General features: G+C 38.3%; 1 protein-coding gene across 2 annotated transcripts in view; it reads left to right on the top strand.

Annotated features, from left to right (window-relative positions):
* GRID2 (glutamate ionotropic receptor delta type subunit 2) overlaps positions 1-17,958 on the top strand; it is a 737,357-nt gene that overhangs the window by 439,529 nt on the left and 279,870 nt on the right. For both annotated transcript variants that reach the window (XR_011324830.1, XM_069784511.1), the window contains exon 4: positions 6,859-7,064. Coding sequence is in view for 1 of the 2 variants with exons in the window: in XM_069784511.1 (XP_069640612.1) it covers positions 6,859-7,064 (206 nt within the window). In the remaining variant the exon portion in view is untranslated. The remainder of the gene's footprint in view (positions 1-6,858; positions 7,065-17,958) is intronic.

Genomic DNA, 17,958 nt, shown 5'->3' with positions numbered 1-17,958 from the left:
CTCAGTCTAGATCTTAACCATGTTAAATATCAACACGTGCGCAGGAACGCAAACACTTTGCTGAAGGCTTTAAGCAGAGCAGTAGCACCATCAGAGTCCAGCTGGAGCTGCACATCTCCCTTGTGTACAGTGCATTTCCATAATTAATAGTTGCTGTCATGTTAGCCATCATTGTGTAAGGAAGAATCACTGTGCTAGGCTTATAAAGCTTTCTTGATAAGAATTTGAACAGTGTCATTTGTTATACAATGGCTTTTCTCATCAACTGTACAAATAAAGTGGTCTTTTGTGTAAATCAGCCAGTGAATATTTATGACAGGTGCATTCACCTTTACTGTCACAGCTGAATCAGTTGGTATTTATCATCTGGATACTGTGAGAAAAATGTTCTCAGATCTAAAATGGTATCAGGCGCAGGATGAGCTAATGACTGTAAGCCAGGTTTGAGATAGCCAAAGGGCTGAGTTGAGTGCCTTGTAATTTAGGTGGAATACAATGATAGAGGTGGATGGATGAATTTATTACCATTGGTGAATAGCGCCATCTTTCTCTTCTGGTCATAGTGTGATTTGAAAATTTTTTAGAAACTTTGCATCTACTTCTAACTTGTAGATTTCTCATTTTTAATAAGTGTATAAGAGGTACGTAGCATGCAAGATGTTTAATATTTGCTGTTTGCTTTGTACAGCCTAAAAATCTTCACTGCATATGCATACTGGTTTTTCTATATGAGATTCCTGAACCCCAGCATATTTTGTTCTAGGATATCCTGATCATTAGACTTTCTCCAAGATGGATTAGGGGACTTGCTCCCTCTGAAATTATTTCCCTGCATAGAAACAAAGATGGTAAAGGAAAGTTACATAGGACCAGAGAGATCAAAGTAGTGAGAGGAACACCTGATCCAGTGATAAAAAATCCTTTATGGAAAGACTACATATTATTTTTTTATCTCAAGATCAGGTCATGGAAGTCAGGAGTCTTCTTGTTACAGGTTTATCACATATACAGTGTAGAGACATCAGTGAAAAGAGAGCAAAGACACAATTTATCCTGTAATCTGGTGGTGTGGAAAGCTGCAGGTTTTAAATGCTCCTCAACTCCTGAAAATACTGGCTCCTTTTCCCTATCACCTGGCTGTGCATGTTTTCTGCCATGCAGCTGCTGAGCTTTCCATTAAATGGTGCTATTGTTTGTGTTAGGTGAGGTCTGAGTGTTCCTGCTGGGTTGGTCGTTTAAGGAGATTTAGGTACAGAACCTGTAGTCTGTGAAGAATGCTTAGCTCTGCTCTGAGCATGCTCTGCAACAGCATTTAAGATACTTGTTTCTTGTGGTTTCCCCAGTATCAAAAAGATTGTTCGATGAAAAGATGGTGTCAGTTTAGGTGCTTGCACTCGATTTGACTTGCGCTTAATTTCCTAAATTCTTTCTTAGGTCAGGTCCACAATAACTGACACAGTAATGACAAGTCTGTGGTAAAGCTGGCATCTGAATTCAGGTCTCAGATTGAGTGGTGTTATGCTGAGTACCTGCATTTGAATATATCAGGTCTTCAGAGTTTGGGAGGCCATGGGTCTTGCGCTCACCCACGCAGGATGACCTGCATATGCACCTCAGCTGTGGTTGCAGCCAGCCTGGTGTGTCCAGTGTTAGACCTGTGCACCAGTGGTGCAGAGCATAAGAACTTCCTATAGACTTATGCCTTGTGGTGGCATGGTTATGTATGGGTAGTCAGGGAAGGTAATTTCTAACAGCATCCTTGATAAATTTTGCTTGCCTTGCTCTTTGTTTATTAGACTTTCCAAGTCAACTTCACAATCTCTTAAATCAGCCACAATGTTGGTTAAAAAGAGAATGTTTGGTAGTGTCTCTTTTACATTTCCACCTCGGTTTAACCCTACAGCTGATGCTGAGTATCTGGCTGCAAAATGGTACTATTTTCTTGTGCACGCATGTGTAGAGTGGAAGTGATGGCTGTACAGTGAAAAAACAGAAAACTTAATACTAACTAATAGTGACACTGAGTTGAGAGAGGAGATAGCAACTTTGGCTCTAGCATTGGTCTGTTTCTATGTGGTAACTTTGGCTTTCATCAGTAAGGAGGATAATTAATACTGGTGATAATGGACAGCTCTTCTGCATTTCTGAAAATGACTGTGACTCATGTGATTTAAATAGAAAATGGAAAAGTGTCTTCTGGCTAGGCAACAGGTTGGCTAGCAAATTCAGGGTGAGAAACACCTGTGTTCCAGACACGAACAGTCCTGTGTCTCCGCAGCAGAGCCATCTGTGCCACAGGTTGCTTGCCAGATTTTTCTGCAGAAGGAGTTTATCTATTAGAAAGATGATTCCACAGTGCAGTGTGGATATGTGCCACTTTAGGACAATCCATGCAGGAAAGATAATGCTGCCCATTCAGTGGCAGCATCTGTTCTTTGGCATACACTTTGAATGTGATCATTGCTAGTGACTTGCTGCTGAAATATTGGAAGCACCATCATGATTTAAATAGCATTTAAATAGCAGGATGTTTTTATGTACTCTCTGCTGTTTCATAGCAGCAGGTGAGCTTCACCAATCCCTCCATTCTTCTACTGGGTAAGCTGAGGTATAAGCAAAGTCTGCATTTCCTGCCCACAGCTTTGTGTTGTATCAATGCCAAAGGCATAGGTAGTAAAGAGGTTTTATGAATCTTGGTTTGGTATCTTTTTCATTAGAATGGTGCTGTTTTCCTAAAAGCACATCACACAGATACCATACTGTTGGCATGGTCACCTAATAAATGTAGAAGTGTAGAATAATACTGGACCTCTGTCCCTTTTGCCCTTCATTTGGTGAAGATTCAATGTAATTGTTTCAGTATTTATATTTGCAGATATTTGTGGCAGACAAAGCCATTTGATCCCGTAATCTGGCTTCTGGGACAACACAGATTATATAGAACATCAGCTAATAACTCTAGTGTGTTTATAACTTCAAGTCAAATGAAATTATGTTCTTGTTTTGAAAGGACAAATAAAGCTTTGTTTGGTGGTTCATGCTTTACCCTGTTCTGGCGTCAGAGAAGAATATATGGATTTATGCTATAGAATTTAAGTTTTTAAAAAGGCTTTCACAGCCTAAGTAACTCTTTCCCCTGATGTTTTGATAGTGTATCTAGAACGCATCTATGTGTGTTCCTTATACTTCAATAATTTTGACTCCAACTGGTCAGTTTTATCCAGTTTTTATTCCATTTGTCTGGATGTTAAGTAACTCTGAGGGGGTGAGCCTCAGAAACTTTAGAATGAAAGGGTTACAGTGGAAAGAAGTTATTTTATCATCTGCATAAAACTAGGCATATTTGTAGCAGTTTGAATAATCTTGTTGCTCCTTAAATTGGTATTTAAAGTGCCAAAAAAATTTCTAACATCTCTGATTAGATTGAATTTAATTTTCCTGATTTAGATATTAAATAGAAGCTGTAATTAGTATGTGATTCTCTTATAGAATTTATTTTTAGGGTAAGCATGTATTTTATCCGTGTTTAAACTATTCTTCAAGTGTTTAGTAATACTGGTGTTTCGGCAGTGTCTGAAGAATGGGGCTGCAGTGCCGAATGCCTAAAATAGCCTAAATGCCTAAAATACCACTTCTTTCCAGTTTGTGGTACTTTAGAGTTCTAGTCAAGAGACCAAACTTGCTGATTGTGACAGTCTGACTTCCAAGACTAACCCTGTTGAATTATTTCTGTGGACTGTTTGATTATAAACTATTACATGGCTATTTCTCTATAATTCGATATATCTTGGTAATCTAGTGCTGGAGGAGGATAGCTATCTGTAATACTCTCTAGTTAGTACAACTCTGCTGGGGAGACAGGCAGAGCATTTTCTCTACGGTGGAGACTGAACTTTGTTTTCTTTATGCTACTGTTTGTGGCCAAAAATAAGCAGATCAAGATGTGAATGTCTAAGGCTCAGATCTTCTTGATAGGGCTGCTGGACTTTTGTGGAATCCAAAACTTCTCAGATATCTTGTTTTGCCATAACCTGAAGTCAAATGCCAAAATCACCTGTGTTTGTCGGAATCTTTAAACTTTGGAGTATGTTGGGCCCCCCCAAATCCTCAAACGTATAGCTCAGTAAAAAAAGTATTCACTAGGCTTCAAAAAGAGGAAAGCTTAAATTTAGTTTTGGTACAGTTTTTCTAGCAAGTCAGCATAAAGATTTCTAGCTCAGGTATTTCCAGCTTTTCCCTGAAGGCCCATCAGATCTGGACGCTGGAGTGTTCCTGCTGGGCTCCCTTTGGGTTGTGTACTGTTCATCTGCCGTGGTTACTAGCTGCACCTTAGTTGTACTGATCTTATACTTTCATTGTCATAGTTCCCATGTTAAATCCACATGTGACTTCTCCATAATCTTCTCAAGGGTGTATCACACAGGTTTCTCTGTCATGTTGCTGATGCTTTGCTGAGGGGGTGGGTTGTCACATAATTCTCTCTGTGCAGCCTGGACCTCTGGCCACGTATGCCTCATGTTTGCAGGACTGACCACAGCTGAGTGCTGGTAGCACTGCTCTCTTGACGGCTAGTGGAGGGTGCCAGGGTCTAGGCACTTTTAGGGGAAAATTTTAGGAGACTTCCTCACAATATTTTTCTCAAAAGAAGTGATTTTCATTATTTCCTCTGGTCTTAAAATGAACTTCAGTTCTTCTAAAAGCTGTTACCTGTCAGTGTACCTCATGAGAATGTAGCTACTGCAATCCTGATAAAGTAAACAACAGATACATGCTCCACTATTCTCTGTGGTTGTATTGGGGTTACCCTGAGCTGTTATCGCAATGTGCCAGCATGGTGTCACTTGTATCACCTGCAAAATAGACCACCCTAAGGGCCAGCCAAGAGCCCTTTCCTGGTCGAGTTTATGGCTGTTCATGTAACATCTTGTCTATGGCTTAGAGTCTGTTGTGCTCAGGCATCCCTCCAGTCTGCTTTCAGTCTGATTTTTCAGCCTTTTGCTGACCTCTTGTATCACATGCAAACTGCATCTAAGGTGCTTCCAGTAGTATGCAACTTTGAGATTTTTCATCCCATATTTACTCATCCCATGTTAGGATTAAATAGATACTCCCCCCACCCCACCCCCATATAAGAAAGGCAGGGAGTAGGGGAAGAGGATAGGTGAGGATGAAAGATCTCAGCGTAGCCAAGCAGTTGTGAAAATCTAATTGGAAGCTTTCTCAAAAATAAGATGTTTCATGAAGACAGACACATGATCAGCCTGTGGCCTCAGGTCTTGCCATTCCCCTGGAAAATGAGCGATTAACACAAGGGACTGATAGAGCACCAGGGATGTATAAGGGAAGCAGAGCAGGAACTCCAGTCCCCCAGGGATGGGATTGAACACCATGCACCTAGGAGAGACCAGATTTGGTATTCTAATAGGAGAAATGGTTTTTTTGATGCATTTTAACCACAAATGCCTTCCTAAACCTGAGGAACCTTTATTTTCAAAGAAATGTTTCTTCAGAAATTCCTTTATATGTTAGGTTACTGGTTTCCTTTTTTTTTTTAATCCACCCCCCGTACCTAGTGCTTGTGTTAGACAGTGTCTGTTTTGTTGGCTCTAAGGCTGCATCTTGTTCCTCTAAATGAGATCAGATGGGCGTGCGGGAGGCAGGCATGCCAGCAGGAAAGGGAGGATTTCCTGCTGAGTGTCTTCTGGGAAAGCAGGTCTGAGTGACTGTTAGGGAGAGGAGTCACATCAGGGAACTGGTGACTTAGCTCCAGAAAAAAAGATTGAGAAACTGCTGTGGTCAGTAGGGGTCAGAAAGTGAGGACTCACTGAGACTGGAGGGATTTTCCTGAGGTCCAGGAGACTATGCGCTAACTTACGAAGTCATTGAGCAATTCTAAGCTTAAAGTTTGGGGTTTCAGGTAAAGCCATTCAAAAGAGCAGCAAAAAAAAAACCAAACAAGCTTTCTACTTGCTTTTGTGGAATTCTCTACTGGAAAAGGCCTTTCAAAGGCTTGGACCAGCTTGAGGTAGCATCATAATGTGAGAGTACCCAGCCATTTCAGTTTGGGAGACATTAAAGGTATTACAAGCTAGATGGTGAACACAGCATTTCACTAACAGCATTTTCTTCCTTTCCAAGTAATTTTTAAAGAAGGTTTTACTCAGAGTGAGCCAGAAAGCTCTACTAGAACAGTTTGCTAGGGAAGAACTTGTTAAATTCAGCCAGCAGTAGTGGTATCAGATGAGAGCAGGGAGTACCATTGCAACTGTATGTCTGGCTTTTGCTTTGTTTTTGAAGGAAATAAATAGCTGTGCAATTTAGAACAACATTAAGACTTTTTGATGAGTGAACAGGCCAAGCTTCACTTAAATACATTAAGCTACATAGCATTGCAGTGGATAACATAATTTTGAGTCCCACAAAAGAAAAAGTGCTTCCTACCTTTCCTCCCCTCAGTTGCCCTTCGACAACCCTCACTTCAAGGAAGCACTGTGTGTTACAGTCATCATAGCTTCACTGCTCTTTATGGATTTTAGCGTGAAATTGTTTTAAGAAAAATAAGGAATGAGTGTGATGATTGAATGACCAAATTAGGAAAGTTGCTAGAAATATTTGTAAGTTTGTTTTCTAGTGATTCTTTTGGACAGTAGCTGATGTGTGGCCATTCTTTCTCCTGTTTTAGTACTTTAAGAAATGCCATGAGCATAGCTCAGGAAGAGCTCCAATGAATATTAAGTGAAAGCCCATACGGGTCTACCTGACACTGAACAAAACGCTTCTGTGAGATGAATTGAACAGTTATTTGTGTCTTTTTTCCACTTACCAATTAACATCTTGTTTGGCTTTTGATTTTCCTAGATATCCGTGGAATACAAGAGTTTTTGGACAAAGTATCTCAACAGGGAATGGATGTAGCATTGCAGAAAGTAGAAAACAACATCAATAAAATGATTACAGGGCTCTTTGCCACTATGCGAATAGAAGAACTGAACCGCTACCGGGATACTCTGAGACGAGCTATTCTTATAATGAACCCCTCTACAGCCAAATCATTCATAACAGAGGTATGTGTTTATCACTGGTAACTTCTTGTTTTGTTGACCAAGACTGCAGCTGTTTGTCAAAAGATTCAGTTTATTTGACTTCATAAAAACAATCAAACAAACAAGGAAAAAAAAAAAACCCAACTAAAAATTTAAACGTTCTCTTTTCAAAGGTCATCATGCAAGGGTGGTTTTTTTTGTCCTCATGAATGTGCATACAGGACAGTATAACTACATTCTGCATGAGCAAAAAACATTTAGGAAATATGCAGAATTACCTTCAAACTCCTGTTTGAAGCTCATGGTTATTGTATTGCTATTTCCTTGCTCATTGTGTCCCTCACTAAAAAATCTTTACAACTGACAGTTTTATTATTACTTAGTTATATATAATATCTATTTGTGGATAAAATGTGTTTACCTGATTGGCATTTCATTTTTTATATAAAATAATGTTCAATAATGATCTGTTATGTACCACTGAGTATAGTAGTAAAGTAATAGAATTTATGAAGGATTGGATCTGAATGAAGAATTTAAGATGATAGGCTGAAGTTATGCTTATGTATTTAAACAAAAGCTACAAGCAATATGGAGAGAATTTTCAAAAACCTCTTCACAATTTAGAGACAGAACACTTGCATATCGCATTCGACTATGACTTGTGTAATTTTTTTAGATGAGTGGCATTGTTCTTTTTACACAGCACTGTGCTGTTTCAAATGTGTTTTTTTACATGCATGTATACTCTTCATTTTCAGCCAATGGTTAAAAATGTATTTGTTTTTTGTTCCATAGAAAAACACTTTCTCTCTGCTATAATTTCTCTTTGGGATCTTTTTGTACCTTGTACTACTTTTCTTTTATGCTTTCCTATTGCCTAGGTCTTCAGAAATTGAGGCTTAAAAACTAACTCTGCATATGTAATCTCAAGTGAATGCCTTTTAGGAACGTTAGTTAGAAGAAGGATTTTTTGTTTCTTTTTGATTTTTTTTTTCCCTCTTGTTTTTTGGCTAGGCATTCTGCTGTCCTCATTACACACTGAAGCTTGCTAATTCTGAGTAATGAGGGTTTGCTGCTCTATCCAAATGTCTGCAGTGCCTTATTAAGATGTAAACAATTTGTGGGCATGTTTTATATTGTTCTGCATTGTTTCATCACCCAAGTCACAAATGTTTTATTTTGGGGTAAGATATTTCAACCCGTGACATTTCAACCTGAAAGCAGCAGGGTTCAGGGCTCTAACTGCAATAACTCAGCAAAACAAAACTTCTGTATTGTTCCTAAAGAGAAACACTCTTTTTAAAAAAAAAAATGCACTTTCTTTATCATTTATTTTTACACACTTGAGCACAGTAACAAAGTTATCGTCATCTTTTGAAGTTGCCATGTATGTGTTGCCAAGAAAGTAAACAGTTTATTTTGGAGTTCCCCCTTTGGCATTGGCCACTCAAAAACCCCCCAAAACCCAAACCAACAAAAACCCAACTAAACCAAACTCACAATGCCTGTCCCTTCCAAAAAAAAATCCCAAACCAAACAGAAAAAAAACCACCCACCCCCAAAAATCCCAATGTTTCTCCTTTCCTGGAGACTGTAAGACTACCAAGAAAGGTCATTATCTTCTCCTGTGAGTGGGTTTCAAAGAGAGTCTCACATCAGGCACTACATTACAGGTTTTGCCAGCATAACAGCGTTTATTGGAGTATGATGTGTGACTGGTAAAACTGACAGCAGGAGCCTTTCAATAGGAAGAGTTACTCAAATAGAAGTATGATTACTCTCGTACTTTATTTCTCTTGGTGGCGGGGAATGAACTACACAACAACTGCGCTCTAACACTCGGTGTCTGTGCAAGGAGAAATTTGCTGGGATAGCTTTGCCAATGGGTATTAAAAACTGTTATTTTGCTGTTGAACCAGCAGGTGTACTGTATGGGCAAACAAGTTATAAAGCCTATGGACTGCCAATGAGTTAAGATATTTCTAAACAGTTCAAGTGTGGACATGCTTATTTCAGAGATGGTACCTTGTGCATCATCAGTTTAACTCTGAAATTCAGTTTAACCTAGTGGATTTAGCATGTAAACCATACAAAGTTAGCAAGAAACAACTGCATATGTAGACGAGCCCTTGTTTTTTTTAATGTCTTTTCTGCCCAGGAGATACTTTTGGCTGCCTAGTTGGATTCAGCTGTCAGTTTCTTTCCCCAGACCTCACATAGTCTCTGCTGCTTGGTCCCTTCTTAGAGGATAGATCTGGCTGAACCCCCTCCTTGTTTAGCTGAGAAGAAGGTTCATTCACTCTGCAACAGCTGTAGTAAGCGTGGGCTTGATTACTATGCAAGTAACAACTTTTCTAGGGTATATAGTCAGACATTGGTCTGTGTAAATAGGAGATTCCTTGTGGTAGAATTTATCTTTGTTCTAACTCTTTGAAATTCTTATTTCTAAGTAAGAAAATTCAAACCCAGAATGTTCTTCTTTCTTTTTTTTTTTAAAGCAGCATTGCTTTTTTATATTAGGTCCCTTTTTTCTCTCCAGCTTTTGTATCTCTAGAGCTTGCAGAGATGACATCTATACTTATATACTCAAGAAAAGGGAGATGAAGATGTAAACACACTGTTCTGCCTATGGTGATAAAACCCCATCTTCTCTTTAATCATTATGTATTAATTTGCCCTCTGTAGGGCATGGAAAGGCAGGAAGACTTCGGAGCAGGTATCACAGCATCTCTCCTTACTGGCTAAAGGATTAATTTAAAGCGAGAGGGAGGGGCCAGCCAAATTCTCTAATGTCCTTCATTGCTTTGAGATGAGGATAGAGGGGCAGAAGACAAAAAATTCTGCTGAAATAGTGACATTCAGTGGGGCTAAGGAGTGTTGAGGTATGGAGACTGGGACCTCTCCCCAGATCGTTTAGTGGCAGCATCTGGGAAATCCTTTGCCAGGGATATACTGGTGACTTGTTCAGTATTTTCAGTAGGGTGAGGTCTTTCTGTACCCTCCAATAAACATCCAGGTCCTACAGGTGAAGCAAATACTGCCACTGAAACTTTTGTGGTCACTGAAAAGCACCTCGGAGCTATCTTGCACAAAAATTTCTATGCTCTCTGACAGCACTGGTGACTGAGGTGAACTGTGTACCACTTGTTTGCTTTTTACTTTGGGGTGGGGTTTCTTTGCACATGTTCTTCTGATCTGTGATGAACTTGCAGGATATGAAAAGCCGTAGAGGGGAAAAGGAATAGGATGTCCTTGCCAGCTCAGCATGACAGCAAAAATCCAGGGTCAAGTGGCAGAAAACAAATGTAGAAAAAAAGAGAAAAAAATCACCTGGTGCTTTAACAAAAGAGCAGGGACTCTTTGGGCCAACAAAGTCTCTATCACCATGTCAGCCTTGGCAGGAAGGCATCTCAAAACAACAGAAGAAAAGATTTAGGAAAGGGAAGAGAAAAACCACCCCCGTGTTGAGCCTGCCTTGCAAAGCAAGGACTTCTAAAGCCAAGTGTGAGAAGGCTGGGTAGGAGGAGGAACAGGTCAGGAAACTCAGGTTGCAACAGGGGTTCTGGGGCTAACAAAGCAACTTTGGGAAGAAAGCCAGGTGTCCTCAATGTGGCCAAAATGCTGTCAGTACATCTCTGCTTACAACTTTATTTCTGTTTAGCTATGGAAACTACTTTATCAACTGTGTGCAGAAATATTAATGTGTTGTTCTGTGCAGACTCTAGGAGCTGATAACAAGACTACAAGGGAGGGATGACAGAGCTGATTCGGTTTTTTAGATATAGAGGAAAATTATGTTGACTAGCAGAAGACTTTATACATTGGATATCCAGTAAGCCATGGGTGAAAGAGCCCTAGCGTCAGCCAGGGATTTTGCTGGAGTTTTGACAGGCAAGCTCTGGAAGGCCTTGGTCTAGGAGCTAAAGACACTGCCACCTCCAGCTGTCAGTTCTTCCCCTTGATGGAGGGGTTACCACCCCAGCAGCAAACTCAGCAGATGTGACTGTATACCCTTGGTGCCCCTTGCTAGGTCCCCTCTCTTGGTTCTGTTGCAGAGGTAGACCTCTTATAGAAAGAGGTGAGAACACTTTTTAACTGCAGCAGCAAGATTCAGCAGTTTATCTAGCAAAAATTTCAGAGCATTGGCAACATGTATCAACCAACAAAGCTGTTGCAAGGGCTTGACAATTTCAAGCCATCAATGTAGTGGTCATTGTGAGTTCCCAGATTGGAGAGAGTACTGCTTTTCAGCTCACTGTACGCTATATGTTTTGTGTAATTAAAAATACTAACTTTTTATTATTCCAAAGGCTCCATTATGCAATAAACTTGAAGCTGCTGAGCCCCGTAATGTCAGGACTTCAAGCATGCAAGTGATTATGCTAGAGATATTGGAAATGTTTACTGTTAAACATCTACTTAAAGTTAAGCTCACATGTATCACAGAACTGGGTTATAATTATTTAAAATGTACATTCAACAAAACTAACAGCTGCCAAATCTGAGAGTTGTAGCAATAAGTCCTGTATGTTGACCTGTGTGAATGCAGACATTCTTATTGTAGCAACCTGTATAGGTTCCATTTTATTTGTCTATATTCATTTTCAAAGAAAATTAAAATAATGTATCTTTTAGGCATTAGTACGATCTACCGTACATGATTTTTTGCAAATTAAAATGTGTGTTTTTTCTACCCCAGGCTGATGTGGGACAGTACTAAAATAAGATTACCTTATCTTAGATGAAGAGAAGCTACACTACTACTTTCATGAATAAAAGAACTCTTTATAAGTGAAATGTTAAAATAGAAGAAATAGAATAAAGCACATAAATGAAGTACTGAAGAGTTCTTGCCATGTAGTGAGCAAGTGAAAAAGAAAGAGAAAAGTGAATGTTTAAGGAGCAAATGTAATCTAAAAATGCCTTATGTTATTGAACCTTCACCGTGTTTTTTTGAATGGTTACTGTGAATAGAATGAGAAGTAACATTTATTCTATGAAATGAGATTATTCCTGGTGGCAAGTGTCCTGTTTTTTATTATATTTGGTTATTATTCCTCTATTGAAAATAACAGGTCATTGTACTTGAAAAAATACAATTTCTTCATATAGTGACATGGTTATTGTTTCATGAGGTTTCAGCTTTAGATCTCATCATGCAGCAAATCACACATTGCTTAGATCTGGAGACAGGGATTTGCTGTAGTGTTACATAGCACTCTAAACAGGCTTATTTCTTTAAACAAATTATTTGCTGTGAATTAAGACAGTTTATTCAACTTCTCCACAAGGTTTATTCAGCCTTTGTGTGTCCAAAGGTCATGGAAGCTCAGTCTTTTTTTTTTTTTTTTAAACCTTATTCTGTGCTGCTGTGCTCATTGGCTTTTACATATATCTTAAGGAATGTTACAATAACATTTAACTCTTATTTTCTTCTCTTTTGTTTTTTTTATTAATGAGGAGAATTATCCTGTCTTTAGTGAAAAGCATGATACACAGGCATGAGGTGAAGTGAATGCAGCTGAAAATAGGAGTTAAGAACCTGATGCACCTGGGTGCTACTTCCACTGAAACCTGTGGCAAAAATTCTGTAATTTCCAGTGGGAGCAGATGGCAGTGTTTTTTTGTTCAGGTATGACAGATAACATACATAGCAGGGAAGGTGGAAGACTCCAGATAGATATCAAGTCCACATAAATAGCTCTGGAGAAGACATCATCTAATACATCCCTTAACTGCATGTGCTAGGTGGTACCTTGTCTCTATTTGCGGCACAGCTGAATTTGTAGCTCAGCTGTTACTGTTTGCCACAGATGCCTCTTTAAAATCTTGTAAATCTGAGCTTTTGATCTTCTGCCATTTAAAATCTGCTGGTTTGTCTTTTACATGTGTGCCATAGGCTGCCAATCCCAGGTACATTCAGTAACAAGCATCAAATTGGGATTTAGGAAAGCTAGATTCTCTTCTGCCATGCACATGCTATGTGACTTTTGAACATGTTACTGAATCACAGTTAACTCTATCCCAGCTGAAACCAGGACACACTTCATTACTTCTTCCCTTGATAAAAAGTAAGAGTAATGCCTGCATACCTGTGTATAGTGCATAAGAGCTAAATAGTAACATTATTTTGCCTACATCCATATGTTTTCTGCAAAAATAAGTGTATTCATCTATCATCTAAAACCCTACCTGAGTTTTATGTTTTTAAATGAACTCTACTGCCTGAAGAATTTCTTCATGTCAAGGCAACATGGAGATTGGACGAGAAAGGATTTGTCAGTTGAATTCAGCAGTGATGAACCGATCCAGTGATGCACTGGAAAAGCATGCACAGGTCTCATGGGAAGCCTGTTGGATTTCCCATTGGGCTGAGGGGTGACTTTATGGTTTATCACATTTTCTTTGTGAAAGTTTATTTGTGATCCTCTGGGAATTTTTAAACAATCCTATTTACATAAAATACAAGTCTGAAGTCTCTAAAGGCAACAGTTCAAGCAGTTCTATTTTAGGTGGCAGTGATGAAGGTGAAGGATCAGCAGCAGCCATATGCACTTGCCTACTGCTACTTTTATCTTCTTTTCTTATCATTTTATCATCAGTGTGTATGTTGATTATACTGGAATTTATCTAGAAGAGATGTTTTCAGAGGCTAAAATCAGATCTTGCACTGTCAGTGACTCTGCTTCCCTTTCTTATAAGTAGGCACAATGCTTTAATGTTTAAGGTCATCTTTCTCACCAATATTTTTAAGAGTATTTGAGCTTTTTAGACCTGCATTCTGCTGTAGAGCATATTTGCCTTTTTTGAGTCCATTTTCTACATTGTAGCTTGTGGTGGAATAAATCCCATTCAGCCATACTCCACCGTAATTTGTTGTTGTTAATGACAATGCAATGAAATATATCTTCTTTTTTTGTCTTTCTCCAGTATTAAACACAGAATTTATAGCTGCAAACTGAGCTGGAGGCTTAAAGGATTTTTTCCTTCATAGGATCTTCCAAATCTCTAGTAAAGGGACGTTCAGAAAACATGTTCAGAATGCTGAACAAGTTGAAACTTTCATCCTGTAAGTGTGGCAGAAGAGTCTCTTTGAGTTTTTTTTTTAATCTGCAAGACGGGAAGCAGGGGTCTTGGAGTATTCTAGATTTTACCTTTCAGTAAAAATCTGAGAAAGTTCTTGGATTTATCATTTAGTCCAATTCGTTTACTTTTTATGCCTTTGCAGCCTTGAGTATAGGCCATCCAGCTGATGGCTGAATGATTGGATGTGAAAATTCATGTTATTTTCCTGTGTTTGATGAAAGAAGTGGTGTTGGTATAGATTTTATATGCACTTGCTTACCATAGGGTACAAGTTCAAAGATAAAACATTTTAGTTACAGAAAAATGAAAGAGGAAGGTAAGTCCAACTGGTGAAATAAATCAGCTTCAAAGGGATTTTGTATCATATGTGTCATTACCACAACTGTAACCTAAAGCAATCCTTTCTGTTTCTGTATTTTCAGGAAAGTATCAGAAGGAGAGTGAATTTCAGGTTCGCCATGTAGTGTTGGGGTTCTTGGGACAGAATGCAGTGCTCGCTGTAGCTAACGTGGTTTATTTTAGGATATAAAATGAAGAGGAAACATCATGGGAAATCTGTCCCAACACAGAGGGTCTAGATCTAGAAGAACAGGAGCTGGTGGCCATCTGCAGGTCCTTTGCAGTGACACGAATTTTAGAACTAGAGCTGTACCTTGCTGTTCCTGAAAAGTGAGGTTGCATATTGGTAGGCTGGAGCTCAGCTGGCACATGTGTGTTGGCTGTGTGTTGGTTTTGTTTTTTAATTAAGGTTGCTAATAACAGCAGCTGAGGCAAAGCAGGATATGGGCATGCTCATCTTGCAATCAGCCATGCCTCATATGCTTGTGATGTGAAAAGTGAGACAAAAGCCTGCCTGATGTTACAATTTTGGTCGTACCAATATACCCTGTGGATCGTACCATGGTTGTCTGTGCTTTTACATCCTTTACTGTGGTGTTGGTGGTATAAGGAGACCTTCACTGAAGTTTGTGTCCAAAGCCAATATGAACTGGAACATTTGTGTGTTTTACAACATAAAAAAGTCACAGCATATCTGTGCATTTTTCTTCTTTCTGGATTTTCTTCATTTTGGCTTTACGGTGTTTAGTGATGTGACATTTATTATGGATGGATATTCCTATGCCAGAGGGTAGCACAGTTGCGAGATGTGAACCAGGTCTACCTCTCTGGTGTCAACAGCAAAAGCTGTAGTGTATTATTTTGTTCATAGAAACAAAACTTACTTTGTTAATAAAAATGCCCATACATTCATTATATAGATGTATGCATGACAATATGCAGGACTCTAATTGCCCTGTGTCTTGTTATCAGTACAAATATTTACACTATCAGAATTTTTGTGGTTATACAATAAAATTCTTCATCCTGGAGTATAATGAAACAAGAAAAATACCCTGCTATATGTAAGTTTTGACCAGTGTTCTGGATTTGAACCTATTCTCTTGTTTGAATTTTAGAACTATCTAATGAACTTTTAAATGTCTTCTTCTATCCTTAATTCTCTTCTGTCCCAATCTGTAACTTGGAATGAAGATTCATGAGTCTAAGTACAACTTTTTAGTTTCATTACAATTTCATAAGTAATTTATTACAAATATTTATGAAAACTATAGTTAAACTGCTAATGTGTTTGAGAGAAAAGAAGAGGAGCTTTAGTGATTATGTACTGAGTAGAAGTTGTATTATGTACTCTGTGAGAATCTTATATCCACTGTTGTGCAGACGACTGTTTGGTTATGCTTTCATATAAATTTCTTTCTGTTACTCTAGATGGTTTTCAATGACTCAGTTATTGACCTTCTCTTCTTTGGCATCTTGCTGGGTATGCTGTTTTCTGGACTAAAATAACTGAGGGGCTGACCTTCCATGATCTTTAAAGACATAATAATTCTTTTCTTCTATTTGTGTTGGCTGTTCTTTGTCCTGCTTTCTTAAATTGCTACCATAGTTAATTATATTGTGCTGTTGTTATACCAGCGATTTTTAACTGGATCTGATAGTCTTGGTTACTGCTTATTCTTCCTCCCTGCTTTCATAGCTTCCCTATAAATGCCTCTGTTGTGTTCCTCTTGAACGACAAATGTCTTCCCATAGAGAGCAAATTGCTTCAACCAGCCAAACAGAATAAATAATAATAATAAAAAAATATAAAACACATTAATGAAAAAAAGCTATTATGTACACATTGGTAGAGACAGTGTACTAGAGTACATATTTTCCACAGAACTGAGGGTGGCTGATTCATGTAGATGTTATAAAAAGCGCACTCTGAACATCTGCAAAACTAAAATGCAATTGAGTGTCACAGGATGAGTGTCTTTTTGAAATAAAATGACAGCTAGAGAGGATTAACTTAAAGTGGAGATAAGATCTGACAAAGCTATTTCTAATCCAATTCTTCCTCCAAAGTCATGTTGCCTGATTGGCAGAACTGTTCTGACTCCTTCCCACCAGTAAAGAGAGATGTAGCCAGTGCATTAGCTTACCTACATTTCCCTAAAATATAACTGATTTCCTAGCTACCATGAAAATGCAGTGTTGAATGTTTCTAACCCTGAAGCACAATTAATTGACTCATAATCAATTAATATCTAAATTGTTTTGTTCATCTGTCAGACTGAAATGAGGAGAACTAATAGTCATTATTTCATCTATTTTAAAAACATTCCCTGTGGCACTGATGAAGCTACTTCATTAGTTTGCTCCAAAGTAAAGATAGAATTTTATACCCTATCACCCCTTTCATAGTGTTTGCTAGGAGTTTGCTTATGAAATTTAGCTGAGCAGGGTCTCCCATGTTTTTCTCCTTTCTTCAGTATGCATGTTGTAGTTTTATTCTGGCTGTAATGTTTTTGCCACATATGCTTCAGTAATCATTGTGTCAATTTTAATTCTTTTAAAATTTGGTCAACCAAATTGGATAATTATCTGCAAATAGATTAACAGCACATTAATAAAAATGCCTAGTACACCATTAGAAACAATTGCCATAATAATCAATACCTCAAGATTCAGCTTGCTTTAGTGCACACTTCATAATCAGCAGTGATATTTTTGAAGACTGTTGTAAGATAATTTATTCTATTTTGGAAGTACGTAGCAGACAGTAGCTGACTTTGTGGTCTCCACAGCATGTAAGGAGTTGTGGACTGCTAATATCAAGAGCTGATTTTAGCTTTAGGCAATATTAGTTTCTCATATCCCCACATAATTTTTCCCTAGTGAGGATTTGTATTATTTAGCTTATTTGTAAATGGTTTCAAAACATACGTTTGGTTTTTTTTTTTTTTTTTGTCCTGGATGCTCTCATTTCAAATGGAAAATTAATTAATGGTTGCAGTTCATCTCAGAATTTCCATAAATGAAAAGAACAGCTGCTTCTGCTGATTGTGAGAATAGATTTAAAAAGTATCACTTTGATTTTGTAAAAACATGTTATCTACTGGTTTTCTATGTCATCCACACTAAGGGCCCTATCTTCTAATAAGAGCCCTCTGCTTCCTTGGGAGGTTCGCTCATTTTATTTCTACTTGCAAGTGACTAGGCAGTCAGAGCTACTAAAGCTGTCAATAAACCCAAATTCTGCAGTGAAAAAAAAATAGACCTCTCTAATTATTGTTCATGAAAAAGCTAATTACACAAGTACTAAAGTGTGTTAGGCTAACCTGCTTTGGGGATGTTGGTAACATTAAGCCTTCTGAGATCAGATTTGCTGGTGTAAACTGCCAATAAATTTGTCCTCTGATGAATGCAAAAAACTATGGTAATATGAAAAAGTAGTTAGCACATCACGTGGTGTTACCTCTTCAGGATCCTCTAGGACAGA

The sequence above is a fragment of the Haliaeetus albicilla genome, chromosome 1 (genome assembly GCF_947461875.1).
Source record: "Haliaeetus albicilla chromosome 1, bHalAlb1.1, whole genome shotgun sequence".
Taxonomy (NCBI): Eukaryota; Metazoa; Chordata; class Aves; order Accipitriformes; family Accipitridae; genus Haliaeetus; species Haliaeetus albicilla.
The sequence above is the reverse complement of the archived record's forward strand: the minus strand, read 5'-3'. Positions and strand labels throughout refer to the sequence as shown.